Genomic DNA, 18,375 nt, shown 5'->3' on the forward strand with positions numbered 1-18,375 from the left:
AACACCACTCTTAACATCGCCAGTTCTGATGAGGTTCCTCGCACCATCACCCTCTGCTTCCTGTGTCTGAGCCAATTCTGCACCCATCTAAAAACATCACCCTGAACTCCCACTTCTTTTAACTTGATGCCCAACCTCTCATGTGGCACCTTATCAAATGCTTTCTGAAAGTCCAGATAAATAATATCATAAGCTCCACTTTGATCGTATCCTTTTGTTGCCCTCATAGAATTCCAACATGTTAGTAAAACACGACCTCCCTCTTCTGAACCCATGCTGACTGTTCAGAATAACTCCTGTCCTTGCATGTGTTGCTCAATCTTATCCTTAATAATTCCTTCCATTAATTTTCCTGTGATGCTTGTTAAGCTTACTGGCCTATAGTTGCTTGGATCTGCCCTGTCACCCTTTTTATATAATGGGATGATATTTGCCATTTTCCAGTCCTTTGGAATCTCTCCAGTGCACAGTGACTTCCTAAAAATATGTGTCAAGGGTTTATATATGTACTCACTAGCCTCCTTAAGAACACGAGGATAAATATTATCTGGGCCTGGTGATTTGTTTGATTTCATCTTATTTAATCTGAGCAGCACTTCTCTCTCTACAATTTCCAAATCCCTCAGTACCTCCTTAGTAGTTGCAGGTTATCCACTTGCTCACTTGTAAACACCTCAGAAAAATGTAAGTTTAGGGCATCTGCTATTTCATTGTCTGTATCTTTTAATTCCCTTTACTATTCCTGATGAACTTGACCTCCTCCTTAACTGTTCTTTTACTACTAAAATACTGAAAGAATCTCTTGGGGTCTTCTTTCGCCTTATCTGCTATATTCCTCTCCAACTGTCTTTTAGCCTCTCTGATATCCTTCTTAATGGTTGCCCTCATGTTCTCATACGCTACGATTCTCTTTGCAGTCATTAGTCTTATATGCCTTATACAGCAGTTTTTTCCTTTGCAACTTCTTTTTTAAATCTTTATTAATCCATCGTGGAGTTTTTTTTAGTTTCCTATTACTTCCAAATTTAGGTATGTATCTGTCCTGCATTACATGTAAAACATTTTAAACCTGTTCCACTGCTCCTCGACTGTCTCCACATTTAAAAGCTTATCCCAGTCTATCCTACTTAGACTTTGTCGCATCTGCTCAAAATTAGCCCTACCAAAGTTCAACTTAACAATTTTAGTCTTTGCATCTGTACTCTTACAAAATACTGAGAATTGTATTACATTATGGTCACTTGACCCTAGTGGTTCAATCACCTCTACACCCTCAATTCTATCCTGATTATTACAGAATACTAAATCCAGACAGGCTTCACCCCTTGTTGGTGCTTTAACATGCTGTGTTAAAAAACAGTCGCTGATTACTTCTAAAAACTCCTGCTCTTGTGCTCCTCCATCTGTAAGGTTATCCCAGTTAATATTTGGATAATTAAAGTCCCCCATGACTATAATATCCCCTGTAAACTTGCCTTTTTGATATTACTAAAAAGATGTGTGTTGAAATTACTGTCTGAATTGGGTGGTCTATAACACACTCCTAAAATAAGACCTTTTTCCCTAATATTTTCCAGGCGAAGCCACATGTCCTCACTAAGATGGGGCTCATCATCCAACTGAAGATGACTTACATTTAAACCCTGTTTGGCATAAACAGCAACCCCACCTCCTTTTCTGTTCTGTCTATCCTTCCTAAAAAATGTGTATCCCTCTATGTTACACTCATCCCCATCTTTGTTATTTAGCCAGGTTTCCGTTATTGCTATAATATCATAATTATGCTCTGCTACATACAACTCCAACTCACTTACCTTATTTTTGATACTTCTAGCATTAAGGCAAGCTATTTTTAATGTGTTAATCCTTCTACATTTACGTGTTTGCTTAGAATTTACATTACTATGCATTTTTATTTCTACACCATTGTTTGTTCTTCCATGTATAGATCTAAATCTGGCCTGTCCTAAACTCCCTGCCCCCCCCCATTCCCTAGTTTAAACAATCCTCGACTAGCCTACACATACGCCTCCCCAATACATTGGTGCCCCTCCGGTTCAGATGTAAGCTATGGTTTGTTCTGAAAATTTTACTCTTGGAGAATTTTAGTTAGCTACCACACTTGGACTTTATTTTGGAAGATCCTCCAAACAATACTGTTCCAAAAAGCCCTACAAGGGAAAGGGCCTGTCAATCTTCGGTAATAGAGGGCAAACAAAGAATCTTTATAAAACAAAAAAATGTAGATTTTTGGTTTATGTCTTCCCTGTTAATGTTTTAATGTTTTTCCTCAGTCTCTTTATCTTTTTCTTCTCAATTTATTTTGTGCTTATTATTTCCCCTCCCTTGATTTTTTACTTTTTTATTGAGTTAAAGCTGTAAGGTGCTAGGCTCATTAGGGATCAATTTCAGTAAGAAGGGTATTTATGACACCTTTTGCCACAGCAACGTTGATGTGACATTGGTTTGCTTTAGGAAACTGTTTGCTTTGGCTTAGATTTGTGCTAGCTTTCTGTTTTTAACTATTTAGTGTTTTGGTTGTTTCTAGTTTATGACTTTAGTTGTAGTTTCTATGATTTTCAAACATTACTTTATACATTTTATTAATAAGTTCAGTACTTTTGTTCCTTTTTCTGTTTGTTTTGAATTTTGCATTTTAGAATTCTGACCTTGAATTTTTAGAATTTTCTATTTTGATTGTTTAGGGTGTTTCCATTAGAGATCCTAACCCTTCACCTTTTTTATGCTTTATATACAAGGTATATGAACAATATTTGAGTTTGTTTGATGAATGCCTCTGTATCTGTCAACCTATTTTTTTAACCCGCTTTTTCAGCAGTAACCTCTATCAACAGCTTTGGAGACGGGACAACAGCCAACTGTGTAAGGAATGATGGTTTTCATTTGGTTTGGCACAATGAAGCACTCACATTTAAGTTCGGGCAATTTGCATTTTCTATTTGGATTACATTAAATTGTGTCTCAAGTGTCAGCATCACATTCCACATATGTGATTATTGAATGAGTACAGAAAGCACATTTGCATTTCTACTTTTGTTACATATGGCTGCCAATATGTTTTGATCATCTCTGAATGTAGGTCTGAGTGACCATATCAAAAGCATATTTGCACCTGATTTTTAATATTGTTGAGTGCTATCTGGTCATGATTGGATCCCTAAAGTGTAAGCGTAAAGATGGCCTTAGATTCTCATTTAGGAAACTCATGTAAAGTCCACACACACAGTAACCAAGCTGGTCTTTGAACTCAATCTGCTGGGATCTATTTGGAAGCAGCACCAACCTTTGTACTACTGAATTACCCAAATGTAGGACATGCATAATTACCTGCAACACATGCTGTCATGAAGCATGCAATGGTACCAGAGATAAGAGATCTTAAAGCACAACTAGAGATGTCGCTTCTCCTTTTAGGCGCCAAAGATGCTAGTAAGAAAGGAAATAATATTACGAGAATTAACCTGTGTATTGAATTTAGCAATTAAACTCTATTCTAAATTAAAGTTTACTAAAAACAAATATTTCATTCTTGAGCACTGGTTTTTGAACCATGGTCTTAATTTTGGCTTGAAATTATATTTAAATGTTTCTCATAGAGTTTAGTTCACAAGTATATTGACTATCTTACATTTAGGTTTTCTCTTTATTGTAGCTGGTATGCAAATTTAATGGATTATATATTTAAAATATTTTTTCAAAATGAGCTTACAATACAGAAATGTATTTTTAAATGATGTCAAATACCTTTTTGCAATATGACATAAATTAAAACAATAATATATAATTTGTATTTCCCTATGTTTATTTTTCAGATTTTTAATCAATGCAGACATAGTTCTCATTCCATGTGTCATGTAATCACAGGAATAGACAAATCAGATAACAATGGTATACAGCAGAGTTCAAAAACTGTGCAGTATTCATAGGAGATCAGCGGGGTAGTCACCTCCGCCGGTCATACCACCAACTACAAAAGATGTGCCTGGATTAAGGAAGCCAAAAATGTTTTGAATTAAGAAGTAATTATGATGGTAAATGCTCAGTGGAAAAGTGAAATAAGGAACAGCAAAAAAGTACAAGAAAATTCTGAAATGCATCAATGGATACTAACAGTGTACTGACATGAACATATCCTACAGTATGTGGTAAAATACATTGGAGCTGTTGTGTGGTTTGTTTTTTGTTTAACTTTGGTTTACTCAACTTGCATTGTCCTCTCTGTATGTATATTTAGTCTACAACACAATAGTGTACTTTGTGCTTTTAAAAATGAAAGAACTAAACTTTTCCATACTGACTTATGGGATGTTGGTCACAGGTTAGTCAAGGTTTCAAGGATTGTAAATAATAATGATATATTTTATGTGATAATTTTTTTATTAAATATTTACAAAATGAAAGATAAACAATTAAAAACCATAAGGTAGAATAAAACCCAACCTTCTCTATCCCACACTCTCCCAGCTTGAGCCAAGAGGTACTGTAAATATTCTGGGAAATCCAGTCGCCACAAAGGAGAAGAGGAGAGTCAAAGATTAATGAATAAGCCACAACAGCAAAGACTAAAAAATTACAGCAAACCAGGATTTACACATTTGAGCAGCAGTAGTTCACAAGGACTACTGAAGGAAATGTGCTGAAGACAAATCAAGATGTATTAAATTGTAGAAGGAGGATTACCAATTGTCTACCTTATTGTGCTCAGGTCCTTCCAGCGGGAGGCAAGAATTAATTTGATTGAAAGGGAACCAAGAAAAAAGCCATTACGTTCAGAAGGATTAAGCAGAAGCATAGAGGGGTCTAAAGGAAGAAAGATTGAAGCAATAAAAAATATTTAAAAGAGAGTGAAGAAGATAGCAGGTGATGTACATGGGTCCAAAAGGATATGAAGAAAGGATGATGTCAGGATATGGAGAGAAAAGGAAATCAGCAGTGAGGCTCATCAGATGGCGCATATGGGGAGTAGGATAAAGTCTATTGGCGCTTTTCCACTGCATAGTACGGCACAACACGGTTCAGTTCAGCTCACTTTTGGGGGGTTTTCCACTGGGAACAATACCTGGTACCCGGTTCTTTTTTTAGTACCACCTCAGCCGAGGTTCCAAGCGCGCTGAACCGTTACCAAAACGTGACGTGTAAACTCTGCTGGTCACTGATTGGCCGGAGAAAATCGTCATTACTGCGTCACTGAACTTGCGACACGAGACACAACAGACCCGCTAGATTTTAGCACAGCCAACGGGTTCGGACGCACCATTTTGTTTTAACCAAAATGGCTGTTTCGTGGTCTATTGAGGAAGTACAGACGTTCCTCTCGTTGGTAGCCGAGGAGCGGATCCAGCGAGAGCTGGATGGGGCGACGCGGAATGAAAAAGTTTTTCAGGAGGTCGCTTGTGGCGCGTTTATGATGATGTCACGGCAGTAGAGGCGGCGCAACTATAACGACACGTGAATAATCCTGCCCACTCTAAAGCGGTACTAAACTGCAGTCGAAACGCAAACCGAGCCGAACTGAGCCGAACCAAGGTGAGCTGTACTGAACCGTGCTGTGCCATACTATGCAGTGGAAAAGCACCATATGTAGAATTATGAATTGGGTGTGCTGATAGTTCGGATAACTAGAGCAATATCTTATATTGTAGAATATAGTGTTCCATGAGAGGGCTGAAGAGAGAGGAGAAAGGTCTCTTGTCCAGAGAGAGGTTTGTAAGATGCTTCACAAAGTAAAAAGTAGAGGGTACAGACAGTTTTTTTTTCTTAGGAGAGAAAGAACAAAAAAAGAAAGTACAATGAGTGGTTTGGCAAAGAGATTAATTAGAGAAATTCCACATGTTCTTAGGACTATTTGGAGTTGTATGTAGAAAAAGAAAGTAGAACAAGGGAAATTAAAATAAGCTTGTAAAGACTGGGATGTCATCAGTCCTGAACTATTAAACAAATCTCCTAGCCCAATGATCCCTGTATACCAAGAAAGACCCACAACGTGGGTCACCTATTGAAAGAGAGGGTTTACGAAATATCGGAGTGTGAGAATGCCAATTTCCCGAGGGTATAAGTAGTTCTTCCACACACTTCCAGATGTTGATGGCATGTGCAAAGGCTATGTACCAAAAGAAAGTTTGGAGGGTTTAGACGTTAGGGAGGCAAACAGAATGCCCTGAAGAGAAAGTGGAAAAGCAAGGGCAGAGTCTAAAGGGAGCCAAAAAGGAGGGTGGAGAAGAGGACATGACAATGACTAAATAAGTCTAAGGGTGAAAGCCCAGTGGTATAATTCTAGGTCAGGTGGCGATTAAAAAATAAAACGGAAGTGATTTAATAATATTAATATTTTTAAAAGTACTTGAATTATATATTTTCCCTTACACAGTGCTCCTATCTGAACTCCCAGTGATCCAAAATTTGCAAATCCACAGAGGGCATAAGTGGCGATAACCTCTGATTGGGCCTGCAATTGAAAAAAAAAAGTATTTTTATACTTTATTTATGTATTTATTTATTTAGCATATCTCACTTCACTGAGTGCAGGTTCAGAGTATGTACATACATGTACAACTATGGTGCACTAAAATTTAATTATTAAACCATATAACTTATATGTATAAAAATACAAATGATGTCATACACAGTAAAAATAATGAACCTCAATGATTAAAATAAACAAATCATAACAATATAAAGTGTTATTTACATTAAAAGTGTGATATAGTCAGCTGAAGGCAGAGGAGAGGTAAACAAAAACACCACTTTACAGTGTTTCTGGAGAAAATAAACCTCTTGGGGTCCACAGTTGAATATAACAGATAAAATCAAAGTTCTAATGACCTATTTTAGCTTGGCTGACTGTTCTTCTATATGATGAAAAGTATAAAAAGACAGATTGAATTGTAAGGCTCCAGATATCTCTGGTGTCATGGTGGGTACATCATATCGTACTTCTTTATTCTTTAATGCACTGGAATGATTTTCACTAGTTATTCATAACCAATGAAAAATACACAACACAGTTTGGAAGTGAGAAAGTTTCAATATGTATTATGCAGATATCAGTTTACAGACATGATAGACATAATAGCATTGGGGTCTATCAAAAATAGGCACAAAACAGTTATCATTTCATTTTCAGTTCTGCAAAATGCTATAACAGTGGCATTACTCTGAAAATATTGATAGCAACTATTGATTTCATATTTATTCCATTACAGGGTCATGGGGATCCAATGTTGAGGTCTAACCTGACTCAGTTTTTTTGTAGCACGGGTAATATTAGATCATATTCCTGTGTCCAGGAGCAAAAGATCAGAGTTAATATATTTCTATACTTGAGGAGAAATTCAAATCAACAGCATGAGAGTAGGGTGTTGATATCAACTATACTGCTAGGTACTGCATGCCTACAGTTCTTGTGAATCAGTCTACAAAGTGACAATGTGCTAAATTGTCTATTTCTGACATTTATTCTTCACTCGTGCAAAAAAACTATGTGATTATCACATTTTTTGACATTAATGGACTTGTTAATAAGGTTTTACCATCAATAGAGTGTTAATCAGCAACATCACACTTCTACTGAGCCATCTTCTGGGAAAAAAAAAAACTTTCTCAGCAGTGGTGCAAGCAAAGCAGTATTTTGCATCACAACAGGACTCCTGCATATGCCGCACTTTCAGAGTTTTTGACCAAAAGCAATCTGGGTTGTTGCTTTACACCTTCTGTATTTTCCAGATGTTGCTCCTTGCAACCTTTTTTGTTCCCAAATTACAGTTGAGACTGACGAGAAGGCGATTTCTACTGTGTTAGAAATCTAAGAAAAAATTTGCAGGAGTTCAGTAATTTTCAAGTCAAATTTATTTGTTCCCAAACATGCAATATATGCATTTGTCACTCGAAATTGTGATCTAAAGTTAATAGCTTTTTCTATATTTAAAACATATTGTAATGATCTGATGGCAAGGAAGACTGCTAAAGAGACACCAGTAATTGTTGAATGCTTTGTTTATTCTATGCCCTGCAGGATGCTAAATCGTTGTCTTGAACTCCTGTTTTTTTTATGCCCTGGGTGGTGATTTTCTTCTGATAGACCAAATCACAGTAAACTTTGGTTGGTTTTATTTTGATTTAGAAAACATATCCTTACCATGAGGAAGACAGTACTAGGAATATGTGATAAAAGGAGTTTTTCCAGGTCCCTTTTGTTGTTAGAAACATGTGTTGGAATCACAGAAAGCGTGGGTCAGTACTCGACAGGTGTCTTGGCTTGAAAAATGGGCATATTTGGAAAGTTACTAAGCTTTTCCTCCATGCTCTATAGACTGCAATGTAAATTGCCAATGTGGATAAGATATTTTTTAAAAATTTATGGAAAGCGATAACTTTAGAACACAATTACACATGGAAAATGCACATATACCATCTCTGTAAAGAAATAACTTTGACTTAAAAAATACCAAACTTAACAAACCCTACTCTGTGCATGAGTTATGCGGCGTGCACTTTCAAAACATGTATGTGTCATACATGGATCAGACAAAATATGTATGCATGTTTTTTGTCTCCTAAACAGATTTACTTTCGTGTGTGATTTTTTTTTCTTACAGGTTCTTTTATATTAAGAATCCATTTAGACTATATGCCAAATTCAAATGCCTTTAAGAAAGAAAAGTGGAAATGCAGTTGTGAGCAGAATAGAATCTTATTGCGGCTCAGGAGTAAGTCAGTGAGAGTGGCTGGAAACGGGATGAAATCTGGTCAGGAGTAGACATGAGCAGGATCAAACTATAGTGGTAGTGGTCGAGAGTACAAAGAAAAAACTGGATCTGAAACAAAAATTGCTGCAACGTGAACACAGCCTTAGTGATAGATAATCAGACCTTCCGCAGACTTCAATGTGTTGAATTATCAAAACTACTGACTGCTTTGGTTTGTCACAGGGCCTTTTGGTTTTTTCCCTCTTTTGTATTTTCTTCATTTGGTCTAAGTTGTTCTGTGTAAGTTTAAATTTTGTAAATTATTATTTAAATTTCTGACTATGCATGCTTTGCTTATTTATTTATTTTTTATTATTTTAATTTGTTTAATTCTGTGTTATATCAATTATGTTATTATGTGTATTGGTAAATAATGGGCAAATAATTAAGTATTTTTTTTCAGGTGCCATCATTAGGTCCACCTGCAACACATGAGGGCTATTTGAATCTCTGGATGCCCCTGTCTGGTTTTAGTGGCATTAAGCTTGTAGTTGAGTCCTTCTGCTCCTTTTTGCTCCCTCCTTTCATAGTGAGTTTAGGGGTCTTCTGACCATTTCATTTAAATACTTTATGGTTTTAAAAACTGTGGCTTTGTTTCAATGACAGTAACTTTTGGATTTTGTATTACGGCTTTTTTTTTTTTGCCTCGTAATTAGCAGCTTATTTTTATTTCCCGTACTCTTTTATATTTTCTGAATTTTGAAATTTAGAATTTTCCTTTTTTTGCTTAGAATATGCATTTTGCTTGATTTTGTTATAATGTTGTTTAGTAATATTTTTTTCTGGTCCTTAAATTGTATTTGAAATACAAAATCCAGAATTTCTGCAGTGCAGGACATCACTGTGGTGATGGAATAAAAGGTTTCCCTGATGACCTTTCGCTTTCTGAGATTGGAAATATACAAAATATCTCGGTGCTTTCATGAAAAGATACCCTTTTTCGATCTCCCAGTTTAAAGATTGTTTTGCTTATCCTTTAAATTTTGATTTTCAATTCTCATTTAAAAGTTTTGGCACTGTTTACCAAATTACTATCTTTGCCTGCCTCTTGACTATGACTCCTGATCCCTTCATTTCCTGCTGCTAGTTTTATTTTTCCCTAGCAATATAGGTTTTTTGCCATGTTCTTTGAATTTTGTGTTCAGTGCATTCTAATTTATTTTTGATTGATTAACTTTAAGTTTTCATTGTAAGCCCAACGTTTTTTTAACGGTTTTCCTCGCCCCTTGTGGTATTTTTATGGTACACTTTAACTTAACATGTGAACAATAATGGTAATAATAATGTACAATGTAATCAAAAAATTAACTTAAACAAAAACATTTAAAGACATTAAGCTGTACTTACAGAAAGATACTGTTTTATTTCCCCAGAATACTCTGGTCCACCAGCCTGCCTCTTTTTAATCATTTCAGCCAGTTTGTTGTATGCCAAAAATTCATTGAAGAATGTTTTATAACCAATTAGTTCCCCAACTAGGAAACTGTCATTCCAGTCGACCCCCATCATAAAGGAAAATGGCATAAAGATGTAGGAGCAGATCACCTGGAAATTAAAGTCTCATTAAGTACTATTATTGGTTTGTAATTTTATTTCAAAGTAAGCATTTTTGTGAGCAGCATTTTAAATGTTAACTATTTATAGATAAACTGGAATACTCAAACATAGCTACAATAACAACTAATATAACATTCCACATTTCTCAGGTGTTTTCATGTGACTGGTGGGCTAATAGATATCATAGAGGAAACCATGTTACAAGATAGGATACTGGGCCCAATACTTAGAAAGCTTACTAGCAGCAGAGATGTGCAATAGTGCAGGAAGAAATGTGGTATTATGGGTCTGTATAAAAAGATTTATAGGAACACCAGTGAAAGCTCATCTACTGTCTACAGAGAGAGAAGAGAAGCAACAGGAAATTTTAGCAAGAGCCTTGGACACCTCTTGTCAATTTGATTGTATTATTTGATGTCAGGTTGGGGTTGCCCTTTTAAATTCAGGAGATCAGTAAATTTTCCTCTAGTCCATTAGTTGTTAGTACATGGGACAGTGTTTCTATTTTAAGTAAGGTAAGCAAGGAAATACCCAAGAGATCTGTCCATTTTTAGAGTGGCTGAAGACTCGGAGTGTCAGGCAATAATCTGCACAGGCAGTTACATGCTTAGTGCAGCCTGCCAACATCAGCATATAATGTGGGATTGCCAAGCCACAGGACTAGAAAGTAGAATGCCCTTCTTGGATGTGCATGCAGAAATGAAGAGAGATTAGTTGGTAAAAAAATGCTATTTATCATAAGGTCTGTGATCAAAAAGAAAGTTAAAAATACAAGTATGATGTTAATAAACAAATACAGACAACGATACCCAAAATCACTGGCCAGAAAGAAAAAGTCTGAACACTGATGTCAGGAACACATTTAATTACTTTATAGACTCACACTGATAAAATGCACACTACAACAGCAAACAGCTCTAATAAAAACCCGTTTTTTTTATTTACTGCTACCCTCCCATTATGTGACTAAAGCTCAATTATCATTACTAAGCCAGAGACAAGGATTCATGGGGCTAAGAGACAAATGCACATGAATGGATTGTCCAGGAATGCAGTCTATGCGATACAAAGAAATGCAAGGAGGAGTTACCAAAAAAATTAGACTCACTATGTTCTCTCTTCTCATTTTATTACACCTATTATATTCTCATGAGTTCTAACTTGGTGGTACTGTAGTCAAAGATCTGACCCAGGACATGATTATAGGAATAAATTCCCATGCCTGTGGAGTCTATAGTTGTGAGTTGAAACCAGTTTTCACTGGTGGGAAAAAGAGAAAAGGACAGAGAGTGACAGGAGGTGAGTGAAAGTGCTTTTGCAGTACTTGAGAGGAAGGAAAGTTCTTGTGCCTAACCAGGTGGTAAACAGATTAATGGCCTATGTAGAAGTCTAGAGTAGTAGCAGGAGTTAGTTTATCATCTGTTTATTTATACTTTGTTTATCCCTTCCATTGGCTGCCTTAAATATGATAAAACGTTGTATTTGCTCAAAAAAAAAAAACAACAAATACCCAGTGAACAGAACAACAAAACGATGCTAATGACTTGTGTATTAATGTGAGTTAATATAAGTTTAATGTCACTGTGCTCTGTACAAAAAATATTTTATAAATCCACTCACATGTACAGGCCAGATTTAGCACAAAGGGGCTCATCATTTAGAACTGTTAGGCAAGCATTAGACGAGAAAGGGACAACTGCGAAAAATGGGCGTTGTACTATTTCTGTGTCCATGAAATTGAATCCTCTCTTTGCCTTGTTTGGAATGGTGCGATTTACCTAAGTAAATGCCTGCACATGGATAAAGGGTATAAAGCCTCGAAAAACAGCAGACTGTATACATCGAGATCCCACCTTGGTAATTGTCTTGCCATTTGGCTTCCTTTGTCTGTAATGCCGCATAAATCATCGTTAAAGAAAGCAAAGTTATTTTCTCTTTTGTGATTTCTTACCGCCGTATCACTATGGGAGAGGTATCGCCTTTTAATATATCTATATAGTTTCGGGCTACTTAAGATGGCACAATTGCAAAAGAACTTATTCCAAACAGGGAGCTATCGCCCCCTACAGGAAAACAAGACATGGTAAACAAGGATTCTACTGAGTCTTACACATCAACTGGCAGACAATATCCATCCATCCATCAAATATCCAACCTGCTACATCCTAACTACAGGGTCACGGGGGTCTGCTGGAGCCAATCCCAGCCAACACAGGGCGCAAGGCAGGAAAAAAACCCTAGTCAGGGTGCCAGCCCACCGCATGCAGACAATATGATACCGTAAAATAACTCTTGACACCTGCCTTAAAAAATGCCAGTTGTGCAGTAGGTTGACTGAATAGAGAATCCCGTTGTGAAGTAAGCTATTGAATCAACCAGTTATGGAGAAAATTTGCAAAAATGCATCCAAAGATAGTGTTCTGTCTTACATAATAAAAATGTAAAAGTCACATGGAGTGCAGAAGCCAAATGAGCAGCCAATAAAATACAGTTTCCTGTTTCTTGATCTTTTCCTGCTTTACTTAAATGATTTTCCTTGGACAAGTGAGTTTGAATGTATATTCTCTTCCCATCAGGTATGTAATAGCATTAAAATAAATAGCATATTTTCATGAATCCATCTATTCTCCAGACCTGTTATTAAATGTATTCAATGTTTCAGTGTGAGATCATAGCCAATCCTGTTGACAAAGGACAGAAACTAACTCAGGATAGAATGCAAACCAATCAAGGAGGACAAACTCTGCATATATTAGGCCAGTTCACAATCTTGAATATGAAATGTGGTATGACACACAATAACTTGAAGAAAAAGTTTACAGAAAGTGACTCACTAGGAATCAAACTCGGATACTTGAAACTATGAGGCAGCATTGCTAACCATTGTACCTATGCCATCATTTTTTTTCTGTATCATAATATTAAGTGGTATATACACTTTGGATACCCTGCTTTTAGTATTATAGCTTAAATGTTCATATAGCATTTAAAAAGTATAATAAAATGCTCTCAATCCTGCATAACTGAATTTAGGTTGTGGAAGTCTATCCCTACAGTACTGAGTTCAAGGAACATTCCTGGATGGCTCACCAGTCCATCAAAGTGCCCTATGGACACACTCACACTCACAAGGAGCCAATTTACTGTAGCCACTGAAGAAATGGCACATATTACTATTATAGTTTTTCTTTAAGAGTACACATTAAGTGTTCATAGAGTTGTTTTAAAATGCACAGCTTTCTTAGACTTGAAGATATGAAGTTTAGAATTTAAACAAAAAAATATACCGAAAAGCTGAATTGAGGATAATCAAACATATTCCCAAGCCAGGAGAGTGCAGAATTCAGAAAAGCCAAAAGTGACAGAAAAGCTATCAAATTCACAGCAATGTTAGCTACTAGTGGGATAGATAAAGAAGCTCCATGTGAAGCTGCCTCCAGAATATTTTTTTCCTCCCTGTTAAAAACAAAACAAAAAAAGCCTTGAATGAATATACATTAAGGGCATTACTTATACAATGGTAAGTTGTACAGCTCCAAAATTAATTATAACCAATAGACTGTTTATTTTACAGGTAAGTTAATTTTTATAATTCTTTGGTTTCTGAAATCTTTACAGAGAACATCCGATGAAACACTTATCTACAAAACTGAAGTTTTTACAGCAATTTAATATACTGAATACTGATTCATCAAAGGTGTTTGCTACTTTTCATCATTCTGCTTCTCATTGTTCCAGTTTTGCATGAATTCCTGATTGATGTTTTATCCTTGTAATTATTCACATCTTTTATAATGCTATATGCTTTCACACTTTTAATGTTGTGATAAATGTCAACATATTTAAGAGTTAAATTACTTTAAATCACTTAACACAAATCCTCCATCTGTCATTTATTTTCTGTGTATGCCCTTTTCTGTTACAGTATATGTAACACATTCAATATGATTTTCAAAATCACTTATCCCATTACTGAATTACAGGGTACAGGAGTCTATGCTGAAGTACTAAGGGCATGGCAGGAACCAACCCTGGATTGAGCACCAGTTGGACACAAGTATAGATTTATGACAGCATTATTGTTATAAATGATACTGGAAGATAGTAATGCTGCAATTCTGAGTATTGTCTGTAAAGTATGCTCAGTTCCTTATGTAGAGAAAAAGAATAATGTAAATTAAACTGATGTTTCTCTTTGCAATAACAATAGATAATGGGGGATATATTAATGTAGTAAACATTATCTCTTAGGCTAAGGTTTAGTTTAGGGAATGATAAAAATAGTGGCTCTCTAAATCCTGACCACTAATCGGGCAGCAAAAGTAACCAGGGCGCCTTAAATTAAATTAATAACCGGCTCACATCTGCCTTACAGGTGGAAATCAAGTATAGGGAATGATAAACATAGTTGTCTCCTTAAGAATTGAAACAATCTACCCCGACCCAAACCCTAAACTTAACCCCTTAAAACCAGGCAGAAATAGTAACCTAGACACTGGAGCTTAAGTCACTGACACTGAAAAAAAATTATAAATCCTTTCATTTCAGGGTTAATGCAACAAGATTGTGTAAAATAATACCAAAAAGATACTGTGTCCAGACATTCCAAGGAAAAGAGGATTAGGAGAATATACCTAGAAAGGACAGGGGATACAGATGGAACGAGGGCTCCATCAACTTGTGTGGAATACTGAAAAAAGAAGAGAAACCAGCACACTTGGTGCAGCTCCCATAGCCCAATGACATATCACTAGTAGTAATCACAGTAATAAAAAGCACAATCCCAAAGAGTGAAATTAGGAAAAGAAAAGGATACTTGGATAAGAACTTTCAACAAACATATTTCTGACTGTCTGGAATAAAGGGTGATCTTGGTGTCAGCCCAAAACAAATTAGTATTGATGGCCCATGCATTCTGAGCACCCATAGGACTGGAAGCACTCAGCTTACCATTGAAGTACTGCTGACGGATCCTATGAGAACTCTGTTTTTCCCTAACCTACCCTACCCTTACCCTAACAGTTTTTAATTTTGGGATGTGGGGCTATGTTGGAGTTACCACAGAAAACTTTTCTGGATACAGAATGTTAACTCAATATATCCTTTTTATTTACTTTTTTAGGATACCTATAAGTGGACATGCAATTTAATCCAATATGCTGGCATTTTGCTAACTAGTGTCTTCGCATTTAAAGGAAGTTTCAGGACTGAGTTGAGGGAACTGCCATAGCAAAGTGACTCCCTTATTACTCTATTTAATTACTTTCATTTTCTTTTTAAGAAATATTTTTAAGGATTATTCTTGTATTTACTTGTATGCACTTGAATACCAAATGAGAATTAATGGCCATAGACTCCAGTCTAAGGAAGACTTCCACAGAAGCACAAGGAAAACACAAAAACCTTATACAGATGCCAACCCATCTCAAAACTGAACTATTGTCCAAACAATGTAAATTTTGTAGAGGTAGCAGCCATACCACATACAATTCAGAAGAGGCCCTTCACCTGAAACTAAGCATGCCCAGGCCCAGCCAGTTATCTGAATGTGGATCCCAATGCCCCAGTGCAGTGATGGGACATTGTGCTGTAAACATGACACCATCCTTCAGATGAGATGTAAAATCAAGGTACTGACTCTCTGTGGTCATAAAAGATCCCTGTGCATCCTTCATAAACAGTAGGGTGTATACCGATGTCCAGGCTAAACTGCCTTCCGTGGCTGAGTCATTCTGCCCCTGTGATATAGCAGGTCCACGGCTCAGAAGAAAAGCCCAGTTTTTAAATAAATAATTGCCGCACTTGTGGCTTAAAGAGGGGGTGTGGTAGTGTGGCCGGAGCAGTTCTCGGACACTGTGTGATGCAGATGTTTCCTCAGTTAAGTGCGCAGGTGAGGAATCGTCTGTATCCGTTATTGATGCCAAGGACTGCTAATCGCCACACCTGTGTAACGTCCCCATAATAAATTGGAGAAGCGTGAATGTGGAGGGGGGAAAAAATTTGATTTTAATAAAATCAATAAAATGTTTTTAAAAAATTTACTTTAAAATACTGCTTATGGTTTACAAAGCCTTACATAATCTTATATTTCGGAATGCCTCTCACCTTACACTCAAAATTGTAACCTTAGATCTTCAGATGAGTGTCTGCTTATAATTCCAAGTACTAAACTTAAAAAGAAGTAGTGAGGCAGCCTTCTGCTGTTACGCACATAATAGCATACCAATAGAAATTTGCCAGGCTAATACGGTGGAGCGTTTTAAAAACTGCTAGAAAGTAATTATTTTAATATGGCTTTCTTATAGCTGATATTCTACAGTATATATGCATTTAATTATCATTTTTTCATGGCCGCGCAAACCGTACTAACCCCTACTTTCTCTGCTGTTTTTTTTCCCAGTGTCTGTGATGGCAATCTGCGCCATCATCACCTGATCAAGGCACCATGCAGTCCCTACATTGATGGATTGAAGACCAGATGTCCACATGACCATCATCATCTAATTCTTCCATGTGAAGCCTGAAAACCATGAGGACTGATTGAGATCATTTATGTTAGGTAGAATGCCTAGAGGGGGCTGGACAGTCTCATGGCGTCGGAACCCCTGCAAATTTAGTTTTTTTCTCCAGCCTTTCTTTTTTGTTTTTTCTGTCCTCTTGGCCATTGGACCTTTCTTTTTTCTTTCTTCATCTTGTAAAGCACTTTGAGCTGCATACTTTGTATGAAAATATAAATAAATGTTGTTGTTGTTGAATGGTGGGTGTCCCAGATGTCCACATGACCACCATAATCTTCTACTTGCATGTGAAGCCTGAAAACCATAAGGACTAATTTAGAACATCTACTGTATGTTGGGTAGAATGGCCCTTTAACCCCTGCAGATTTTTTTCCTCCAGCGTAACTGGAGGTTTTTTTTGTTTTTTTCTGTCCTTCTGATCATTCGACCTTACCTTTTTTTTTGTTACATACTGTATAATATTGCCTTATTTTTTAATGTTTTATATTATCTTCCTATTATTTCATTTTATATAGCACTTTGAGCTACACTGTTTGTATGAAAACATGTCATATAAATAAATGTTGTTGTTGGCATTAGTGGTGGTTGAAGTGGCTCTCTACTCACAAAATCGCTTTGAGGAGTGAAAAGACAGCTAATATAAATGTAAATAATAATAATAATAATAATTATTAGATAAAGCACAAGTGACTACAAAGGACACAGCAAGGAAAATACCAAAAAAAATTCTTTACCTGCTGATGCTAAATATTATATTTCTACTTCTCTTATACAGATAAGCTGCTTTATGACTCTTGTCATTTACAGTAGCTTTTGTTAAGAACTACAAAATACACAGTATTACATAATATGGTGTAAATAAAAAACATATCTATATAGCATGCATTACAACATTATCCTATATGTAATCACAGTTTAATATAAAAATAATAATATATAAGGATATTATTATGCATAATCATTTCAGGACATTCTGATACAATGCTTTGACTTTAAAGGATGATGGTTATGATTGAATCACTTAATTTTCAGTAAATTTAGATTCTAAAAGATAAAATGTATGCCATCAATTCTAAATTTTCTCTTTGTTGTTCCAAAATATATTTTATGAAAGCTATCGCATTAAAAGTATTACATAAAAACTAAAGGATAATTAACCATTTTATTTAATGGATGTCAACATGGGGGTCTAGAATGTCAGTTGATGATCTTTTTTAAGACTTCAGTGTCTAAAGTACATTTACAATTGGTCAGATGATGCAATGATTCCTGTCTTGTAGCCACTATTGCTATCCAAATTTTTTTTTAAAGCTAGTGTCTAGTAAAAATCAGTTTTCCAGTCTGTAAATATACTTCTTATAATGTTCTATAATGCATAAATTATTTACCACTCTTATATGCCTTTAAATTGCCTGTTTTGACTTCAAGTATAGGATTGTTATTTGCTTTACAATGGGCCTTTATAGTGTTCTATCTAAAAGGAGCTGTAGATTACAGTATGATTCATTTATCAAAATGCCTATGGTTGAGTAATA

At 36.0% G+C, this 18,375-nt stretch overlaps 1 protein-coding gene across 1 annotated transcript in view; it reads right to left on the minus strand.

Moving 5' to 3' along the window:
* LOC120528700 (solute carrier family 28 member 3-like) overlaps positions 1 to 18,375 on the minus strand; it is a 50,872-nt gene that overhangs the window by 7,303 nt on the left and 25,194 nt on the right. Inside the window, exons 10-13 of the mRNA XM_039752856.1 lie at positions 13,610 to 13,778; positions 10,113 to 10,310; positions 6,385 to 6,466; positions 3,349 to 3,447 (exon numbers count right to left, since the gene is read on the minus strand). Of these exons, the coding sequence (XP_039608790.1) occupies positions 3,349 to 3,447; positions 6,385 to 6,466; positions 10,113 to 10,310; positions 13,610 to 13,778 (548 nt within the window). The remainder of the gene's footprint in view (positions 1 to 3,348; positions 3,448 to 6,384; positions 6,467 to 10,112; positions 10,311 to 13,609; positions 13,779 to 18,375) is intronic.

This window comes from Polypterus senegalus, chromosome 4 (assembly GCF_016835505.1).
Source record: "Polypterus senegalus isolate Bchr_013 chromosome 4, ASM1683550v1, whole genome shotgun sequence".
Classification (NCBI taxonomy): Eukaryota; Metazoa; Chordata; class Cladistia; order Polypteriformes; family Polypteridae; genus Polypterus; species Polypterus senegalus.